The sequence below is a fragment of the Nesoenas mayeri genome, assembly GCF_963082525.1.
Source record: "Nesoenas mayeri genome assembly, chromosome: 3".
NCBI lineage: Eukaryota > Metazoa > Chordata > Aves > Columbiformes > Columbidae > Nesoenas > Nesoenas mayeri.
Genome location: NC_137544.1, coordinates 40,380,467 through 40,399,366, shown reverse-complemented (window position 1 = coordinate 40,399,366; position 18,900 = coordinate 40,380,467). Strand labels below are relative to the sequence as shown.

Below are 18,900 nucleotides of genomic sequence, written 5' to 3'. Positions count from 1 at the left end.
TCCTACCAATCCCATGAGTAAAACAATGATGAAAAAATTTTGAATTATCTTATGATTGGTTATTTATTCTCTTTCACAGTTACCAATGGGAGTATTTAACTGTAATAAAAAATGCTAAATTTTTCTGATTTTGCAAAAGCAATCAAGCAGTTTATATATCTTAAGTATATAATTTGTCTAAAAGTGGATGTGGGTGCAGTCATAAACCAGATCTCAAATAAAATATGTCTCCCTGACTTTGGATCTTTAGATGGCATTTATTTAATTCTGCTTCCTTTAAGACATTGTTTTAGATTGATGGAGGATACAAATTACTGTTGCAATCTCTTTTTAAGCAAAAGTCCTCCTTTTAGCAGTGACTAGAGTCAGGGTGCACCAGAATACTCATCCTACAAGCTAGCCACAGAGGCACATAGGGCTGAACACAGGTGATACACAGAGTCCACCCAACTTCTCTGATCAGTGGGCTCCCCTCAGCTTAATCCTTTCTGGTAATAGTAGCCCTAAACCCACTGCACTTTACCCTCTTCCTCTGTTAGATGCTGGTGGTTGCTAGTTCTTGCTGTCATTCGGTTACTGACCTTAGTGCAGATTTGTTCTTCAGAAAAGGCCAAGAACTTAGGCTTGCATATTTTTTTCATTTCTGTACTCCTGGATCTATTACCATTATTATGATTATTAATTTGTATTATTATTATGTACCCAGAAGCAGAGTGATAACACTACATTATCCAGTTACCTGTATTTAATGCTTCTTTGTTGGCAACCAGTATATACACTGAACAGACCAGGCCCTCTTCTATTCTACTTCACATCCTCAGATAGCCTGATTAAGATAAAAACATACGTGACTTTTAACAGTATTCCTTTTTTCTCTTTTTGCAAAAAAGCAGAATCTGAAAAAAAGAATTGTGGGAAGTGTAAATAATATAAATCCATTCTATTAGTAGGAGGTCCAGCTGTGTTGTTTTGTTTTGTTTTTTTGTTGTTTTGCGTATTTTAAAAAAATATAAAAATCTGCATCTATTTCATTATCTGTGAGTACTGATTTTTGGAACCCCGCCCCCACTTTTCTTCACAGAGTCAACACTTGTAATACCCTTCAAAGCACCTGAGTTTTGTATAAACATTTTTTTTTTTTTTTTAAGAAACTTTACTTATCAATATTTTAGAATGGTTTTTTCAGTGTTTTGGATATTCCTAGCAATTCTGTCCATCTCTAGCTAACTTATTATTTTATATTAACCAGTTTCATCCTTCTTGCTCAGAATACACATCAAAGACACTGATTGTTCAGTATCCTCAAAACCTTTTTTAAAAATAATGTAATCATCTTGATTCCCACCTCTCTTCAGGTTTCTCTGCAGATCACAGTGAACTTGGAAAATTCCCATTCATGATCCTTTCGATCATGTTTTCACTGTCCCTTGCACTCTTGGCTGTAGTCTTATCTAGATGGTTTGCCAGTTCTAAGGCTCTTAGATATTTTTGTGGTTGTGTTACTGTTGCTGTTACCTACTTTATCATTCCTCATTGGTTGTCTCTATGTCCTGACCTGTTAAGCAACTGCTTTGTTTGTAGTATATCATATGTAGTATACACAAAGGTTTTAATACCTTTTGCCTTTTACAAAGTAAAAAAATTCTGCATTACTTTTCATAACACACCTGTTGTCCTATACACACTGCAGCTTTTCAGTTTTATTGCACTGCTGCTTCTGAGCATAAGGAACTGTTCTTTTATGTTTCCTTTTAACACTGCTCTAAAAGATCCAAATTTTACTTTTAATGTTTTCTTTCCTATATACTACTGTTCTTCCAATTCGCCTGCTCTTCCACAGAAATACTCTTTCCCTGCCCTTTCTAACAGATAACTTCACTCACTCATTCTTCAAGGCACAGATGTTACTGCAGGAACTGAATATTTCTCAGTCATTTTTGAGTTGCAGGACAGTACTGTCATTCTAAATGTTCAGATAGAAAGCTGAGGCTCAGGGAGATGAGGCAACTTTCCTGGGGTCAGAAGGACATTCTCTGACACAAACGTGCAGTAAGTGCTCTACCGCTGGGCTATACCTCCTCTTTTCACAAAACTGTTTTTCTGCAAAAGGTTTTGATACAATCATGGATCTCAGCCAGCTTTTTTAAGATTATTTTGTATTCTTTGCAGTTCTATCTACTTTGCAGTCCACTGCTTTTTCATTTTCTCATACAATCTATGGAATATTTCCCATCTGAGGTTATTATTTTCACTAAACTCTGGATATTCACCAACTTAATTTATCATAGCAGACCTACTTCCTAGGGCTACCTCCAGAACAGCTTCTAATCTTGCTATCTATAGAAACCAAGGGAGAAGACAGTCCTATGCGTTACCCTTCAGGAGCAAGCACCCTTCCTTAGCAATTCTAATATTGCTATGTCAATCAATGTCAATAGACTTGAAATCCCCCATGAACAGTGTTTTAGTCCTTTTTCACAAGCCTTTTTATCTGCCTTGCTTCCTGATGTGCTTTCTTATCCTGCCCTCAAGGTTTACAGCAGTTTCCTCTGATTTTATTTTACCCATTTTTATTTTTTACTTAAATGCAAATGGACTTGTCTAAGGAAATCAGCGGGTGAGCGTAATTCTTGGTTCAGACATTTATGCTCTCCTTCAATCATATCATTATCTGGCAGCATCTCTTATTAAATCTATCTTTCTGTTTAGGTGATATATTAAAATACCATTCAGCCAGGTCTTCATCTCTCACATGACACATTTCTGCTACTTTATCATTAATATAACATGGCTAGACATAGAACACAACTTTTTTCCCTAACAATTTCTGTCCAGTAAACATTTTTCTTGGATCCTTTTATAATATCTTCAGGGGGGTTGTATTTTATATGTGCACACGCAGATCTCTATCCATTTACAAGTCAGATGCTTCTACCACACGCTCTTTCATAAAAGCCTTGGGGCAAGTAATAATACTTTCTGAAATAACTCCATTTATCAATCTATCTGTTGCTCTCTTGGTGAATTTAATTGTTGTTCCCCACTGCTCACTTGACTAGGTAATATAGCTATGTTCTGCACATATAGAACAATATGTTTAATAAGCCCAAAGATACAGTTGGGGAAATTATTTGAAAACATGAAGGCTAGTGTCAAAACAACAGATTCCTATTTTTGCAAGACTGATGGCAAATTTTATTTATTGATTTTTTTTTTTTCTTTTATTTCTTGAACTGGATAGCAATATATATTACTTAAATGTTCCTTGATGAAAAATTATTAACTATGTTGGCTACTAGGTTATAAAAGCAATCGAAGAAGGCTATCGTTTGCCAGCACCCATGGATTGCCCAGCAGGACTGCACCAGCTGATGCTGGATTGTTGGCAGAAGGAGCGCGGTGAAAGGCCAAAGTTTGAGCAGATAGTTGGTATTCTGGACAAAATGATAAGAAACCCAAACAGCTTGAAAACCCCAATGGGAACCTGTAGCAGGTAAGAAAATCTTTAGTGTGCATTCTTTTGATGGTTCACGTGGCTGGTTCTGGATGTTCTGGATGTTCTGCTTGTAGCTGGTTCCAGTTCACACTTACTCCATGTGTCTCTCAGTTCCTTCTTCCTTCTGTTCCCTGTTTTTACCTTCCCTCATTTGGCCTTCTTTTTTACCATGCTGAACAAAGCCCAAAAGGACTTTCTTAAAAAAATAACCAAAATGAAGAAAGTAAATATCATGGAACTAACACATTTCTCAATGAACTACTGCCTGCTCATCACTCTTTCCACACTCTCACCACTAGCAGTCTTTGTTTTCCTTGTTTCTTAAAACTGTGAAGTCTGGAGGGCAAGGATCATCATCTGTTGTAGTTTGATATGGTGCATCCTTTGCCCTAAGAACTAGTACAATAGAAATAGTAATTAGCAATACTCATGCTTGGCCAATGTGCTTTGATAAGCTACACTGTAGATTTTTGCCTTTCATTTTCTGGCTTTAACTCCTTTCAGTGATTGCATCTCATTGTATTTCATGGTGTAGCTTTTAATGGCTTCTTCGTAAATTTCAGGTGGATTATTTAATTGTGGTAATCTTTTGATCTGCTAGCTAGATCACTTCCCTAGGAAATCAACTGGCCTGTGTTCTGCTCTCAGTTCTTCTACTGACTGATTTGCTATGTGACCTTAAGCAACTTACTTCGTGTCTCTGCTCTTTCCTTGTCTCTGTTTTGTCCCATCCAATTGAATAATGGCAATAGCTGCTGCTACATTTTCTAAGATGCTTAAAAGAATAGCATCTTTATTTTACCCAGCAAAATTAGTTGCAGCTTCTGTCATGCTAGGTAATAACGTTGATTTTATGTTGGTAACAATAGTCCATTAGGCTTATTTTGCTCACTCTGACCTTTCATCTTTTACGTGAGCAAGCTTAGGAATTACATATTGTGAGTTACAGAGTAGTCAACAGCTATTCACGGAATAATCTAAACTGTGTATAAAGGCCTATTACTTTCTACTCTTGACATTTTTAATATCCCGAACTTATATGACTCTCACCTTGCTAAATACTCCCTGATGTTTACTCTCTTTGGAAACAACTTACTTTCCTTTTTCCTTCTCCATAGACCAATTAGCCCTCTTCTGGACCAGAACACTCCCGATTTTACCACTTTCTGCTCCGTAGGCGAATGGTTACAAGCTATTAAGATGGAAAGATATAAGGATAATTTCACAGCAGCAGGCTACAACTCTCTTGAATCAGTTGCCAGGATGACTATTGAGTAAGTTAGTACTGGGCATGTTTAACTTGCATTTAGGGAATTTCTAGGTAAAATAATACACTATGTTCACCTCCAAAACTTTACCCTGAGTACAAACATGGTACTTGGGGATAAGCCAAGCCGATTTAGCAGCTGATGGTGTTGCACTGGAGCATCCCATGAAAGGGCAAATACCCTGCTACCTATGTGTGGCATCACTTTTTTCCCTCCTTTTGAGACCAACTGAAAGAAAACCAAGGGGCTAGAATTTGAGGGAGAATGTGGCCCATTTCAAAATATGTATATATAGGAAAATAACCACTTTGCCTTCACTACTTAATTGGTACCTTCTCTAGACATGTACTAGAAGATGTGGAATGTTCTTCCAATTGGCTGGGGGCTGTCTGTGTCCTGCAAGAAATGACTTTGCATTAGGATAAAACTCTATGGAAGCAAAACAATTTTCTGAAGGCGAGTGTGGCCTGTATTAGAGCTGCCATCTTAAATGGGTCTTCTTGGCACCCTGCAAACAACATTCTTGTCCTGGTGGTTGCCAAACACGTTATTCCTCTTATAGAGAGCAGTGTTTTTCTAAACAAGTTTCTAAACCATATTCTCAAGTTTGCAACCCTACTCTTGTCTAGTTGGTATCACTAGGAGACCCACCCTATAGCTTGGGAACTGTCGTCAGAGCCCACAAACTTCTGCTAGATCAGTAACATTAGTAGCAGTGGAATTGAAACAGCTGCTCTTCTTCATTTGCATGATGGATGTGGGTCAATATGCAAAGGGTTTCTCTAGGCATCTCTTTAGGAAGCAGGTGGTCCCCAAAATCTTGTATTTAGGTAACTTTGTCCTGAAAGCCATCCGAAGTATTTTACAAGAGAAGTGTCTCTTTCTTCGGGTGTCCTTAAAGGCACAATAAAAAGTTATTGTAGTGCAAAATATACTGGCTTCATTCTCAGATGTGGAGCCACATGCGGTATAATTATGTGATACTTACCATGTAATTGCATTGCTCGCTGAGAAGTTGAACCGCCGCCTATATGAACTTCACAGTACTGAGCTGAGGTTCCAGTGTAGCTCCAATGTTAGAAGCTGGTAGCCCAGAGCACTATGTAGCTTTGACTCACAGTTTAATACCGTACAATAGCAGTCTAAGTTGAAAAATTAACAATGTACGCATTTATCTTCCCCAGGGATGTGATGAGTTTAGGGATCACGTTGGTTGGTCATCAAAAGAAAATCATGAGCAGCATTCAGACTATGAGAGCACAAATGCTACATTTACACGGCACTGGCATCCAAGTGTGATAGACATTTCTCCCTTATGAGGGAGGTGACAGACTGAGAGAACAGCACTGGCCTTCAGTATATATGAAGTGCTGCTAGAAGACACTTGATTTCCTGGGTCCTTCCTGCAGTGAATAGAAGAGCTACAAGAAGCACCTACAGACTTGAACTCCTAAGTGCCACCAGAATTTATGAAAAGGGAATTAGGATCCACCAGTGGTGGCAAGGAAAACAGCAGTGACAATAAACAAAGTACTACCTGAATAAACATACAAACACCTTGAGCTCTCTAACCTCCTTTTTATCTAATAGACTTTTTAAATGTACATAAAAATTTAAAAAAGAATATATTTGTCAGATAAAATCATGATATTATTGTTGAATTCAACAAAATATTTTCCTTAAATCTGTGATTTCTGAATCTTTTTTTAATCATATGTGTTTATTCTTCATAAAGACATTCTTTTAGTATGATGTTTATATCTTTGGACCTTTTTAGTGCTAATTCTATGACACATTACTACACTGGGTACCTCTAAAGGATTATTTGAGTTCCTAGAGATTTAAGAAGCATGACCAAGCAATGTATATCTGTCCGAACTTTGGTATCCTTTTGTGCCATTTACTTTTGTTAAATCAACACTATATCGACATGGCTAGCTAATTGGCAGGGAGTCAGGAAAATGCAAGTTGCCAAGAGCTCTGATATTTTTTAAAGAATTTTTTAAGGTTACACATATACTATCTTTTAAAAGAAAATAAAAGCAAAAAAAAAAAAAAAAAAAAAGAAAAAGAAAAAGAAAAAAGAAAAAAGAAAAGCAATAATGACCCCTAAGTAGTTCTAGGCACTTTTAGCAAATTGTTTGCAAGATGATTTTAATGGACTAGAGTGAAAGTGAGATATATTCTAAGATGTAGATCTACAACTGCAAACCTGCTGAGACACTGCATTGAATGGACAAGTGATTGTAGGAGTGTCTCAGAGCACGGGTGCAGTTCTCCAGTGTTACCTAAACCATTTAATCTGAGCACATCACATTTTTTTTCTATACTCTGCATTAGCAAATCTGAGAGAAATAGCTGGAGTATATTTTATATGAGTTTAAGGCGAATGCAGTCCAGCTGTCAGAATAAGGACATAGATTTTATATGAGAACTGTAGAGCATGAGGCAAGGGGCAGTTCAAAATTTTCAAGTTTTTTACAAGCTTTTGCTGCTCTGAGCAAACATAGGTGTATGTGTTCACACAGACACAGCAATCATTCATCAGGAACACAGATGCAAGAGTAGTTGCTCAACAGAGTATCTGTTTACACCATTTCCTTATATATGAATTTTGTTTGATTAAAATATACAACTACCATAAGCAATAATGAATGATGTCTTTAGAGATATTGCAGGAATGTATATGAACCAGAGAGAAATGCTTTAAAAAATCTGAAAATTGTGAACTACCCCAGCAATGAAATGCTGTACTTCCAAAGAGAATTAGGCTGCTTCTATTGATTTTAATAGAGAAAGATCCCAGGGATCAGTCATAAATTGGTCTTGTTTGATAATGTGGGCATCCACACAAAAAAAATAAAAACAAAAGAAAAAACCCTGTAAATGTTCCTTTGTAAAACTTGTAAATTTTATTTATACTGTCTTGTTTTGTACACACATTTATGTGTAGTGAGCTCTGAATACATTGAAAATGCACTATATTTTTCTATTTTACTTGCAGAGCATCACAAACGTGTATATTCAGTGCTACATAATGTGTTTTCCCACATTTAGGACCAAAGATAGTTATTAAAAACTTAAATGCATCATTTTCCCTCTCCTTTTTTTCTGCCCCTTTTTAGATCACTGTACAGTGTTATATTTGTCATTTTATTTATTTGTTTCAGTAGAAAAAGGTTTGATTATACTAATTTTTTGTCCCTTCCCGCCTTTGTTGAAGAAAATCTGTAAAAAGCTTTTAACTAGCATAATCCCGTTACATAGACACTTCCATTTGTAATCTTTGTAATAGACTGTAAATATATTTTTGGAACTATAATGCAATGTGCATAAGGGTTATTTTTCAGTGTCCATATATGATTGTTTATACAATTCACAGCACTTTACAGTCATGCTGAGAACCCTAATTTATTGCCTGGATTTGGGCAGAGTAAGAAAAAAGGTGAATATTCTTATTTCATATTAGATTGTCATTCAGTAGAAATGGAGTTATTTTCTTGTATGCAGCTCAAGTTGTTTTTTTAACTATTAAAATAAATTTTCTAGAAATGCTGTAGAAGTAAGACACAGAGTAGACTGCATGCCCAATATTGAAATTAGTGCACGCAAGCACTCGGCCAAGGCACTTCAAGTAGCCGTTGGAACACACTTAATTAATCAACATCCATTTTGTGTTATGACAAAAGCTAAGTGCCTCACTGCTGGGGTGAGTATCAGGATGCTTGTCAGTTTTGCTACTGCTTTAAGCACCCAGCTATGAATTTAGGAGTCTAAGTTCAGATACCTGCTTCCTTATAAATCTTGGCTATTGTTTCCAAGGGCTCGGTGAATAAAGGTGCGATGCAGCAATGCTGGTATTGCTGAGAACCCATGAACCCTAAATGCAAGAGAGTTCAGGCCAGGCTTCACCTTTAGGACTTGTTCAATATTCTGAAGCACAGAGGCCTCGAAGCACGTGTGGTGACTTGGGCTCACACATGTAAAAGTGAGGGCCCTAATGGTATTTCTTCCTTATTTTTCCTTGTTTGATTTAAGCCATCTTCTTTAAATATTAAATATATTTAAGCATTCATCTATATACCTTGACTGCCTTAATGTTGCCACAGATTTTTACACATTTGAAAGTGGTAGAGTAGAACCAGAAAGCACAATTGCTATTCAATACTCCTATCGTAGCTATTTGTTCAGAACATTACTGCAATTTAGAGCACATGCATGTAAATGGATTTGTAACTGGTAAAGCAGCAACATACTGATGTTGGTTGCAGTTCCACAGGTTCCAGGAAAACATAGTCCAGTGAAAGAAAAATAAAAGGCCAGAGAAAGTTGATGTTCATGGGAGGAACTAAAGAAAAAGTTGGGTCAGAGGGAGGATTGAAGGCTAAATGGTGAAAAAAAAATTATCATCTCAGTTCTGGCCTAATTTCATTGAATTTGGAAATTGTCATCTCTAAAAGACAGATTAGCAGACTGTCAGTGAGACTGATCTGCCTTGATTTTGTTCATCTATAAGCATTTAAAAGAGAGAGGTCTAAGACAAGCAGGATGAATCTCCCTCTGGCAATGCATATCTCTGTTACCTGTAGAGGGAACCCAGATGATTAGCTTAAAATAGGCGTCTAATGTCTAGATAGTTGCAGTTAGGTGAGGTGATTCCTACCCTATATGTCCTTAGCTGATACAATTTCCTTCATAAGCTGAGTGTCGTAGAAAGACAGATCCTCCACTACTAGTATGTCACAGAATGTATTTAAACTGGGCTTTATCACAGAGAGAAGTGATTTATTTTTTTTTTTTTTTTAATTCAGAGATTGGTAACATATCATCTAAATGCTTTTTGTATATGGATATAAATTCTTGAAAAAAATTGCGATTGTTCTGAGGAAGACCTGCCTAGTAAATTACAGTTATTTAGTATTTTAAATAATCAGAAATATTTGCTGACATACTGCTTCAGTCCAGAGGTTATGTGATCAGATATGATAGCTGCTGTTTGCAAAACCATGTTTATCTAAAGCCTTGTCATGTAAAAATCTCCAGGAGGCAAAGATGCTTAACTGTGTCTCAAATTGAATGTTGCCCTTAATATCTCAATAACTGAGCTCTGTCTGTATTATTCTCCATTTAAAATGAGGTTTTTATATTTGTTTAAGCTGGAGTTATCTGGCATCCACTGAGGGAGTTTGAAACAATGATTTTAAATTAAATTTGCTTTTCTCCACTAATAATAATACATGTTAAATAGTTTCCACTGTTTTGAATGTTACAAAATCTATTGCTTTAATGTGGGGGATTAAGGGGGTTATTTTTGGTTTGTTGTTGGTATTTTTTTACATTTATTGGTTAGTAGTTGAAATAAAAAAATAATAATTTGTCCTTAACTTTCTAAATCATTCATATGTAACAACTTTGAGAATGATTTAAATTCCTTGACTTTTGGGTTACTATTGAGATGGTGATCATGTCACTACAGCCATAATACCAAGCGATGCCAAGACACTCTGCCACAGGGGTGGGTTCAGCTGGCATTCTGTTGCACAGTAATGGCATGAAACTGTCCCCCAGCTGTGTGTGAGGAGCAAAGGCTGACTCAGTCAAAAAACGGTCATTTCATCTTTTGAAAATAAATATATGTGATAAGTTAGAGCTAACACATCCTTATTTCCTACATGCAGTTAGGAACTGATATACTCATCATATGCATCTGGGTTTTTGCAGTTTTTATTTGTTGATTTGTTTATTTATTTGTTTTCTTTTAAACAAGTGACACTTGGCATGCTTGTTGAAGAGAACAGTTCCCAGATAGGATGGCAAGCTGAGTTTAAGAAAAGTACAATACAAATTCTTGCCTAACAGTAACCGTGGCAGCAGGTGCTGCAGGGGTATTCAGGCAGATGGTGCTATGATTTGCTGAGCATCTAGCACAGCAGGGTTACTGCATGTTCAGGACCTGTTAAGATTGTACTTCTGATGAATTAACTGGTATGTAGAAACAGGCGATATTTTTCCCCCACTAACTTGGAATGGACTTGCAGATGGTAGATCTGGAATTCACTAGACTACTCAAAAGTCTTAGCCTCAAACCAATTTCTGGTAAAACAAGAATTTCTGGGCAGCAGCCTGTATTTTCTTTCCTATTCCCTTAAGGGTTGTCAAACACAGCCAGAAACTGCTTTTAAACAGAGATTTTTATTGTTTGCATAGTGCAGCCTTCTTTTCTTGGGAGTCGGCAGTTCTGTAATTGAATTTCCTGCCAAAAGGATTAGGGAAGGATGATGGGGGGGAGGGGTGGAATAAGAAAGTTTTGGGGAAAGAAAAAAAAAAAAACAAACACAAAAACAAAGAAAGAAAGAAAAATCCAATCCAACAAATGACCTGTGAAACCCAAAGTGTGACTTGACTCACCATTTTTTGTAACACATTCCATATAGGAATTTGGAAAATATAAAAGATTAAACCAAAGGCATAAAATCTGCAATATCCTGACAAAAGAGTAGTGGCAGAATGCAAGCTACATTTGTGGGATTTTTTCATCTCCAGATTGGGTTTTGTGAGCTTTCAAGTTAGGATAATTACCACACAAATTTAGAATAAAGTCTGTTGAGGCAAGCTAAGGGAAAAAACTAGGATGTCTATTAAGTCCATTAAATTCTCAGTGCACTTTCAGCATGGGTAAGGATTAGGCAGTTTGAAAGTGAAAGGAGTTATATGGAGTTTATATGCTGTACAGACTGTGTAGGTTATGTCCAGAGAGACTGTGAAAAGTTAGAAGTTAAAGAGGAAACCCCTCACTTTTGTACCTGGTGAAAAGTCAGAATTTGGGAAGGAATGGAAAGAGAGCCATTCACTATATGTGACTCTAAGTCATAGAGCTCCACAAGATATCTCTGGCAGAGGAGTTACGGAGTGTCAAGATTTTTTGTTTAAGTAAAGAGACACTGTTAATAAAATATACCTTATAATCTAATGTGAAGTGGTTTCAGTACTCTGATTTTTCCTCAGGCCAGATTGGAATTTGTCAAAGAGATTAAACTGAGACAGATGGGAAAGCAACTGGTAATACGCTCATTCAAGCAGACTTGAAAGAGACATGAAAGGAGAATTTTACACTAAAAGCCTGAAAATAAAACATGGACTCTGATGATATTTACTCTCAGAAGGTTTTAGAGTAGTTTTCTTTAAGTCTAGGGTAATGGTAGCCGATTTTAGCACTGATACTGTACAAACTGGGTGAAATTAATGTCTAATTAGGGTGACCAAAAAAGAACCACTAGTCAAAAAATAGTTGATGTCTTGATAGACTGTGAAAAAAAGATGCGACACAGCCATGCGAAAACTTGTGTAGCCAGCCAAATGCATCTTGGACAAAACAAGACATAGTACCTAGTGCCAGAAGAGCTAAATCAGGAACAGAAAATCTATTCATCCATGGACCGAGGCTTCTGTGTTTAATTTAACCAAATAATCAATTGTAGAACTGTGTTGCTAATAATAATTAATACTAATAATGAAAAACTATAGCTAAGAGGTCATCTGATGAATCATAATATGGCTAACATTGAAAAACACAGTGATTAAGCCATAGCTATGCCCAAAGACTTATGTGTGCTGCTGGTATTAGAATTACTTGACTCTTGAGTATTTCAAGTCAGCTATGAACTGGAGACATAGGCCCAAGTCTATAACTCAGCCTTCCTCTTTTGTGCCAGATAAAAAGATGGAAGGAATGCTGAGGAGTCTGTAAGGCCTAGCAAGTGCAATACACATCGTCTTCTGATTATTTCCTTATAATTACCAAGAAAACCATGAGTTTATCTCTTACAAGAAAAAAACTTCCTACTCCAAAGATGCCATCTCTCTGTTTTACTAAGACATCAAAATCTAGCTTGAAAGAGGATAGACTGAAGAGTGATAAATACAATGTATCCACATTTATCCCTTGCATTTCACCTCTGCAGAAACATTACGCAGGCAATATATTGACTATCATTCAACCTGTCTTACTATGCCAGCTTCCACTGGCTTCCTGAAGGGCTGCATGTCCATATTTAAGATGTTTGCTGCAAAACATGTGTCAGTTTCCTTTCCTCAGGGACCAACCAGACTGTGCCAAGAACACATGTGTAGCTTAAGAGTAAGAAGGTGCAGGAATCTCAGATTAGTTTTCTCCAGAGTGTTCTTTTCAGTCATAATCACGAATTAAATGTATTTGCCCACAGAAGTTGCACATGGTAAATTATAAGAGAAATATCATTGGCCTAGAATCAACTTAGTAAAATCACTCAGGTACCTCCTGAAGGCCACTCAGAAATGGCTGGTTTTAGTTGGTGGTTAGGATTTTGTTCAGAAAGAGAAAGAAGCGGGTCTGTGTGAAGTCTGTGTGTGCAATTTTCACACTCCATAAAACACTCTGCTTAGCAAAGCGTGGAGCTTTCTGAACAGCAGATATCCTCTGTCACTGTCACTGAAACTAGATCAAAAATGTAAGATCCATAAGTTCATAGGAGTAAAGAAATTAAAAAAAAATTGTAACAGAATCAGACCAGGCCTTCACCATTTATTGTCTGGTCTTGGCAGTTCTGGTGCTTCCTTGTGGTGTCAGTGGAAAATTAAGATGGGTCCAGTAAACAGGAGGAAAATGGAACTGGGTGGAGTGAGGAGACTGGGAACGGAGAGGCTGAGAGGATGTGCTGGACCTGTGGATGACTTTGGGCGAAATTTGTATTTCTGTTTCAGGATCTTTGCAGTGCAGAGCCCTTGACTTCAGACTGTTTCATCCCAGGTCTCTCTACTGGCTTTTTTACTCAAGTAACACCTTATGTCCTCTCTTTATTACTCTGTACAAAATAGCAGTGTCTTGTTCCCCAGTAGCCAATTTTTACACCCTCAAGGTCTGCAGAAGAAGACACGGTTAGATTCAAATCCAGGCAAATACAAGAAGAATTGGGCCAGCAAGGCTCTGAGATCTATTCCTAAAGAGAATTTCCTTTGATATTACTGGGCCTCAGTACTATCGATTGCTATCGTGACGAGAAAGCTTACACCCTACCATATAGCTTCCCTACACACTCCGCACTGTCAAGAGCAGGAAGAGGGCCAGGGAAGAAGAAAAAAAGGCTTTCAGGCATTTCTTTGTAGTGCTCTTTTCAAGAGAAATAATTGTCTCTATGCCTACATTACCCAAACCTGTGCAAGAAGCAAATGCTCTTCAGTGCTTCTTATTTGCTGGCAAAAGAATCCCAGATAAGCTGCGTGTTGTCGGTTGAAAATCTCATTCACAAGCTGCCTCCTATCCCATGAAACTGCTTGCAAAACATGGGGTGTTTCACAGGCAGTACCTTTCTTGTGGTAGTTACCTGAGTAACACACCACCAGATGTCCATGTTTGATTCCTTGTGCAGAGGTGTCTCTGGCTTTTGAAGGATATTTCCCCAGCCACATGGAGGGAAACATTTTTTTTGCGCTATGCTCTACTTCAATTTTTCCCCAGCTGGCCTTCATCATTAGTACTTACCCAGCACCATCCATGCTTCACTGGGGGGTACGTAGAAGATGACAGTGAGGAAGGAACATTAATTATAGTACCTCAGCAACAAGAAATGCAACATCTATCTACAACCAGCAAACTATGGGTCATAGAGATCTCTCCAGGTGATCTGCCCTCTAAGTGCAGAAGTCAATAGTGTTGATCAAAACAAACACCAAAAAAAAAGTGTGTGTATGGGGAAACTGAATCATCCAGGTTTACAGGAGAACCATCAAGTAACACCAATGGTACAAGGTAATGGAGTATGTGTTTATATTGGCCATACAATCTAAGAGGGAGCTGAATGGCAGAAATCAAAACACCTGGAGAAGGGACTATTTCAGGCTGGTGGGAGAAAATAATTACCTTCTGTGATTTTATACTCCCGATAATGACTGGGAGGAAAGTCTCTTCTCATTCTTTCATACTATTATAAACCTACTTCTTATGGATTTTATGAAATTAATATAACTGGATTAATAGAAATCATACAGAAACCAATGCTTTACCTGTGTTATCTGCTTCTGATTTATTTGCTGGAAAAGAATAAAGATATTCCCTAGAAATATTACATGCTTTCAGCCTAGCAAAGTATCTTAATTATGGAAAAGGAAAAAGAAATCCTTATAAAGTAAGTTTCAAGGCAGCTAATACCATTTTTACACTTGTATTTTGAAATAGGATTGTGTAAAGCTGAGTTTATTTATTTTTTTAATAAACATTCAGATGCTGCCAAGTTATTTAAATTTAAAATCCTATAAGATAGTATATATTTCACAATGCTTGTACAAATTGTTGCCTGATATTTAAGGCTGAATGTTCAAGTCTAAACTAACAGTGTTTCACTTTAGATACCAGAGAAACAGAAACCATACATCTTAGCATATAGTTATGCATCTGCGTATCTGTTGTTGAGCCATCACAGCATACTTTTGCAAAACAGAATATTATATTTGATGCTTAGACTGTAAGTTCTTTGCTGTTGTTGCTATTGTTTTTGTATTTAAGGTCTTTTGGTGATGGAAGCTCTTGTTAGCTAAGATCAGTGAGCATCAGTAAGCAGATAAATATGGTGTAAATTGGTAGAAGCCATTTGATTAAACTATGGTGATATCTCACAGAGGTGATGTTCAGCTGTTACTGAACTCATTCTCCCTCCTTGTCTAGTGTTGCCAGAGCAACCCAACAGACTGACTCCCCTCATGCTTATTGACAGCTGAATCATGGCTACTCATAGTTCAGGATACATAGCTGATGGAAATGTCACACCTATCTGGCATCCTTTTACCTCTGCTTCTAAGAATGCTCACTGTATTTTGTTTTTGTTTGATGAATGACTTCTTTTCTGACAACACATGGAAATTTTATGTATCTCTTGGGTAAGAAAGGTGTAGAAAGAGTAAGACTAACTCAACAGCTTTGGGCTGCAGGAAGGTGGTACAAGAAGGCCAACATGATACTTTCAACCTCTGTATGGGAAGGGAGAAACTGTAGATATTCATATATTGAAAACACTTTGATCTGCAGCTGCTTGCCTGGGAAGAAAGTTGGTTAAGCTAAGCCGAATCCAAAATTACTTTCAGAATTCCTACTTGCACTGTACAATCTCTTGCCTTCCTGAAGTACCTTTCTCTTCCAAAAATCCCCTCTCTCTAAAATCGGTGTTTAGACCAACAGAAGACTGTTGTTTTGAGTAGGATGGAGGTCTTTTCATGGAAGAGGTTGAGTGTCCTGTCATGTCCCAGAAGAGCTAAAATATTGGTCTGCAGAGACCATACTTTCCTCTATCATTCTGCCATTGCTCCACTAGTAGATAAAATGTCTATCATCTCTTTAATACTGCTTTTATGTGTGTTTCCTGTTGAAAAGGTGAATTTGGGCATCTACATTCAGAGACAGTTTGGGGATGTGAATCCCTGAAAATAGTTTCCTTGGGACACATCCAGATTTACTGCTGGGATACACTATGGCATACCCAGGACCCTCCTAAGTGTGCTGAGTGCTAGTTCTAGTTCAAGGTGTTTCCTTGCTGTGGAAATTAGGGTGGGTGATAACTCGTGTGTGCTGGTTTTGTTTCATTATTAACTACAGGTATGGCCTTGGCACCATCAGAGACTGGGTAAATGAGTACTAAATCTGACCATACAGATATCCCAACCAAGAACTGAAGGCATATGTTTACCTCAGTGGGGCTTGTCAGCTGTCTTGTCCACTGTCTTTGACTGGCCTTCAGTTTCTTAAAACCATTTTAGGTTTCTCTTCCCAGCAAGACAGAGTATCTAATTCAGGAGTGACAATGGACAGCAGGGCAGCTAGAAACGAAGCATTAAAATAATTAATAACTAGGTCATACAAATGCAAGGAAATTATCAAATTGATTTACCATGTATCACACAGGGATCTTCATCTCCCATCTGTTGATGTTTCATACTCATTAGCTTGCACCTGGTCTCGACTCTGGTGAAACCATCACTTGGCAATGAGAACCAGGTGCAGCCCAGAGTACAGCCATGCCACAGTCCAAGGTATACACTCAGTGTCTCATGAATCTCTTGATCTAAAGACCTTCATCCTGGTGCTGACCAAAAATGTCAGTAGAGGCATAGCCAATATAAATGTAACCTGAGGTTTTAAATACCTTTGTATCTATGCATTTGCCTTTAGCTTTGAAGAAGTTCACATGTCAATCATTTTTACTAATTCAAATATCTACTTACCTTCAAAACAGTGAAAAAAGAAACTATCAGGATCAAAAAAGTCTTATTTTTGGAAAGGTTTTCTCCTCAGAGTTTTTTTTTTTTGATGCATTCTTTTCTCATGCATTCCTGGCATTACTGGGGTTTCAAAGGGCAGGTGCAAAAAAAAAAAAACCCAACTAATAGAAATTAAATTTAGATAGCTATACCTTCCCTACGTGTAAAATTAGTCCCTAGGACACTACACTGGAGACAGAAACAAACAAACAAACAAACAAACATTCTGTCCTTCCATCAGATTGCTTCCTCTAGCTTTTTTTTTTTTGCTTTTTTTTTTGCTTTTTTTTTTTTTTCCCTAAGCCTTAGAGACATTATGGCTATTAGTATTGTCAGATCCTCTTCTCAGTTTATCATAAAACATCTGCTCCCATAGTGTCCAGTTTGGTGACAGAGATGTATGGCATTCTAGAACGTATTAATAACGCTCTTCTCTTGAATGAGTATCTTCCCTTTGATTCACACTGTTAAATAATCTAATCCATGTGCCGAAATGACAGATACTTCTTTGGAATCAACTACAAGAATATTGTTTGATGTGGCAGGGGGACATTCCTCTGCTAGTTTATTTTTCTTTAGTATTAGTGTTACATTGGCTTGTCTCAATGTCTGTAGTAAATTGCTTTTCTCTCAGGAATTTAAAATAATTTGGTTAAGAGATTGCTAACCATATGTAAAACAATTTTTCTTCAGTCTTGGCCTATATCCATTAGTCCTGGAGCTACATTGTTTTGGAGAATTCCCATGGCTAGCCTGTCACTAAATGTACAGTAAAACTGACATCTTTCCTTTTCTTTTTTAAATTTTGGGTTTTGTTTTGTTTTGTTTTTTTGGGAACACAAGCAACATAAACATTGTCTTGGAGTGCCTTACACCATGTAATGACTGAGACAAGTCAGTTAAAATGTTTTGCAAGATTCTTCAAAATACTGAGAGCTTCTGACAATGTCAGTTAGGCTAAAGGACAGTCTATTTTATTAGTTTACATGCTAGAAGATAACTACCATGTGTATGCTTTTTTTAATTAAGCAGAGTTTAAATTGAACACACCCATTACACCCTTTTCCTGCCTCTCTGTTTTAAAGAGTTATCCACATCTTCTCCCAGTTCTTAATTTTATACTCAAACATCCATCTGAAAAACTACACCTCATTCATTTATTTCCTTTATTTCAAATACTGAAATTGTCAAATATAACCTTGTGGCTCATTGAGATCCAACATGAAATGAAACAACATGTTAGAGGTGTTTGCTTGGGAATCTTTGCATTTTTGATGTTTACCTACTTAGTCGATGAGAATTTTTATCAAGTAGTGGTGTATACATGGCAATGACATTGTAATTTGCCTCTATTACTTCCTAATATCAGGATTCTGCTGCACTGCCAATTTCATATCTGTTGTTATTATTTGTTTGACAGAATCAAAAACATGCCAGGTGCTTTGCAAAACAGAGAACAAGAAAAATCCCTTTCCAGAAGAGATGACAGCCTGAATAGACATGGCATAATGACAGGAAACAAAGGAAGCAGAAAGGGGAAGCAAAACAAGAGTTATAACCATAAGATCATGAGGTTGGTTTGGAGGCACAGTGAACGCTATGAGGCATTTTTTTAAAGCACATAAGGACTGTAGTTGGGATTAGAGAATGGAAATGTAGAAAAGAAGCATGGAAAGGAATGGAGAAGAAGGGAGGAACAGACTGGCAACAGGAGGAAGAGTAAACAGAGGTGTATGGGAAAGGCCAGAACACACACCTGACAAACTGAGGATTATGACTTTTGCCAAGAATGAAAGACCACATCTGAAGAGCATGATGATTGCAGGAGGATGGCGAAGCAGGACATGGCGATGC

General features: G+C 37.3%; 1 protein-coding gene across 4 annotated transcripts in view; it reads left to right on the top strand.

The window, feature by feature from the left end:
* The window catches only part of EPHA7 (EPH receptor A7), a gene marked incomplete at both ends in the record, with an annotated part of 159,046 nt that extends 140,384 nt beyond the window's left edge, over window positions 1–18,662 (top strand). For 2 of the 4 annotated variants that reach the window (XM_080341816.1, XM_080341815.1), the window contains 3 exons: window positions 3,300–3,493; window positions 4,615–4,770; window positions 5,949–6,063. In XM_080341816.1, the coding sequence (XP_080197942.1) occupies window positions 3,300–3,493; window positions 4,615–4,770; window positions 5,949–6,063 (465 nt within the window). Of the gene's footprint in view, window positions 1–3,299; window positions 3,494–4,614; window positions 4,771–5,948; window positions 6,064–18,466 lie in introns of those variants that run through there. The other 2 variants (XM_080341814.1, XM_080341817.1) reach the window with 2 other exon arrangements.
* Window positions 18,663–18,900: the final 238 nt, after the last annotated feature.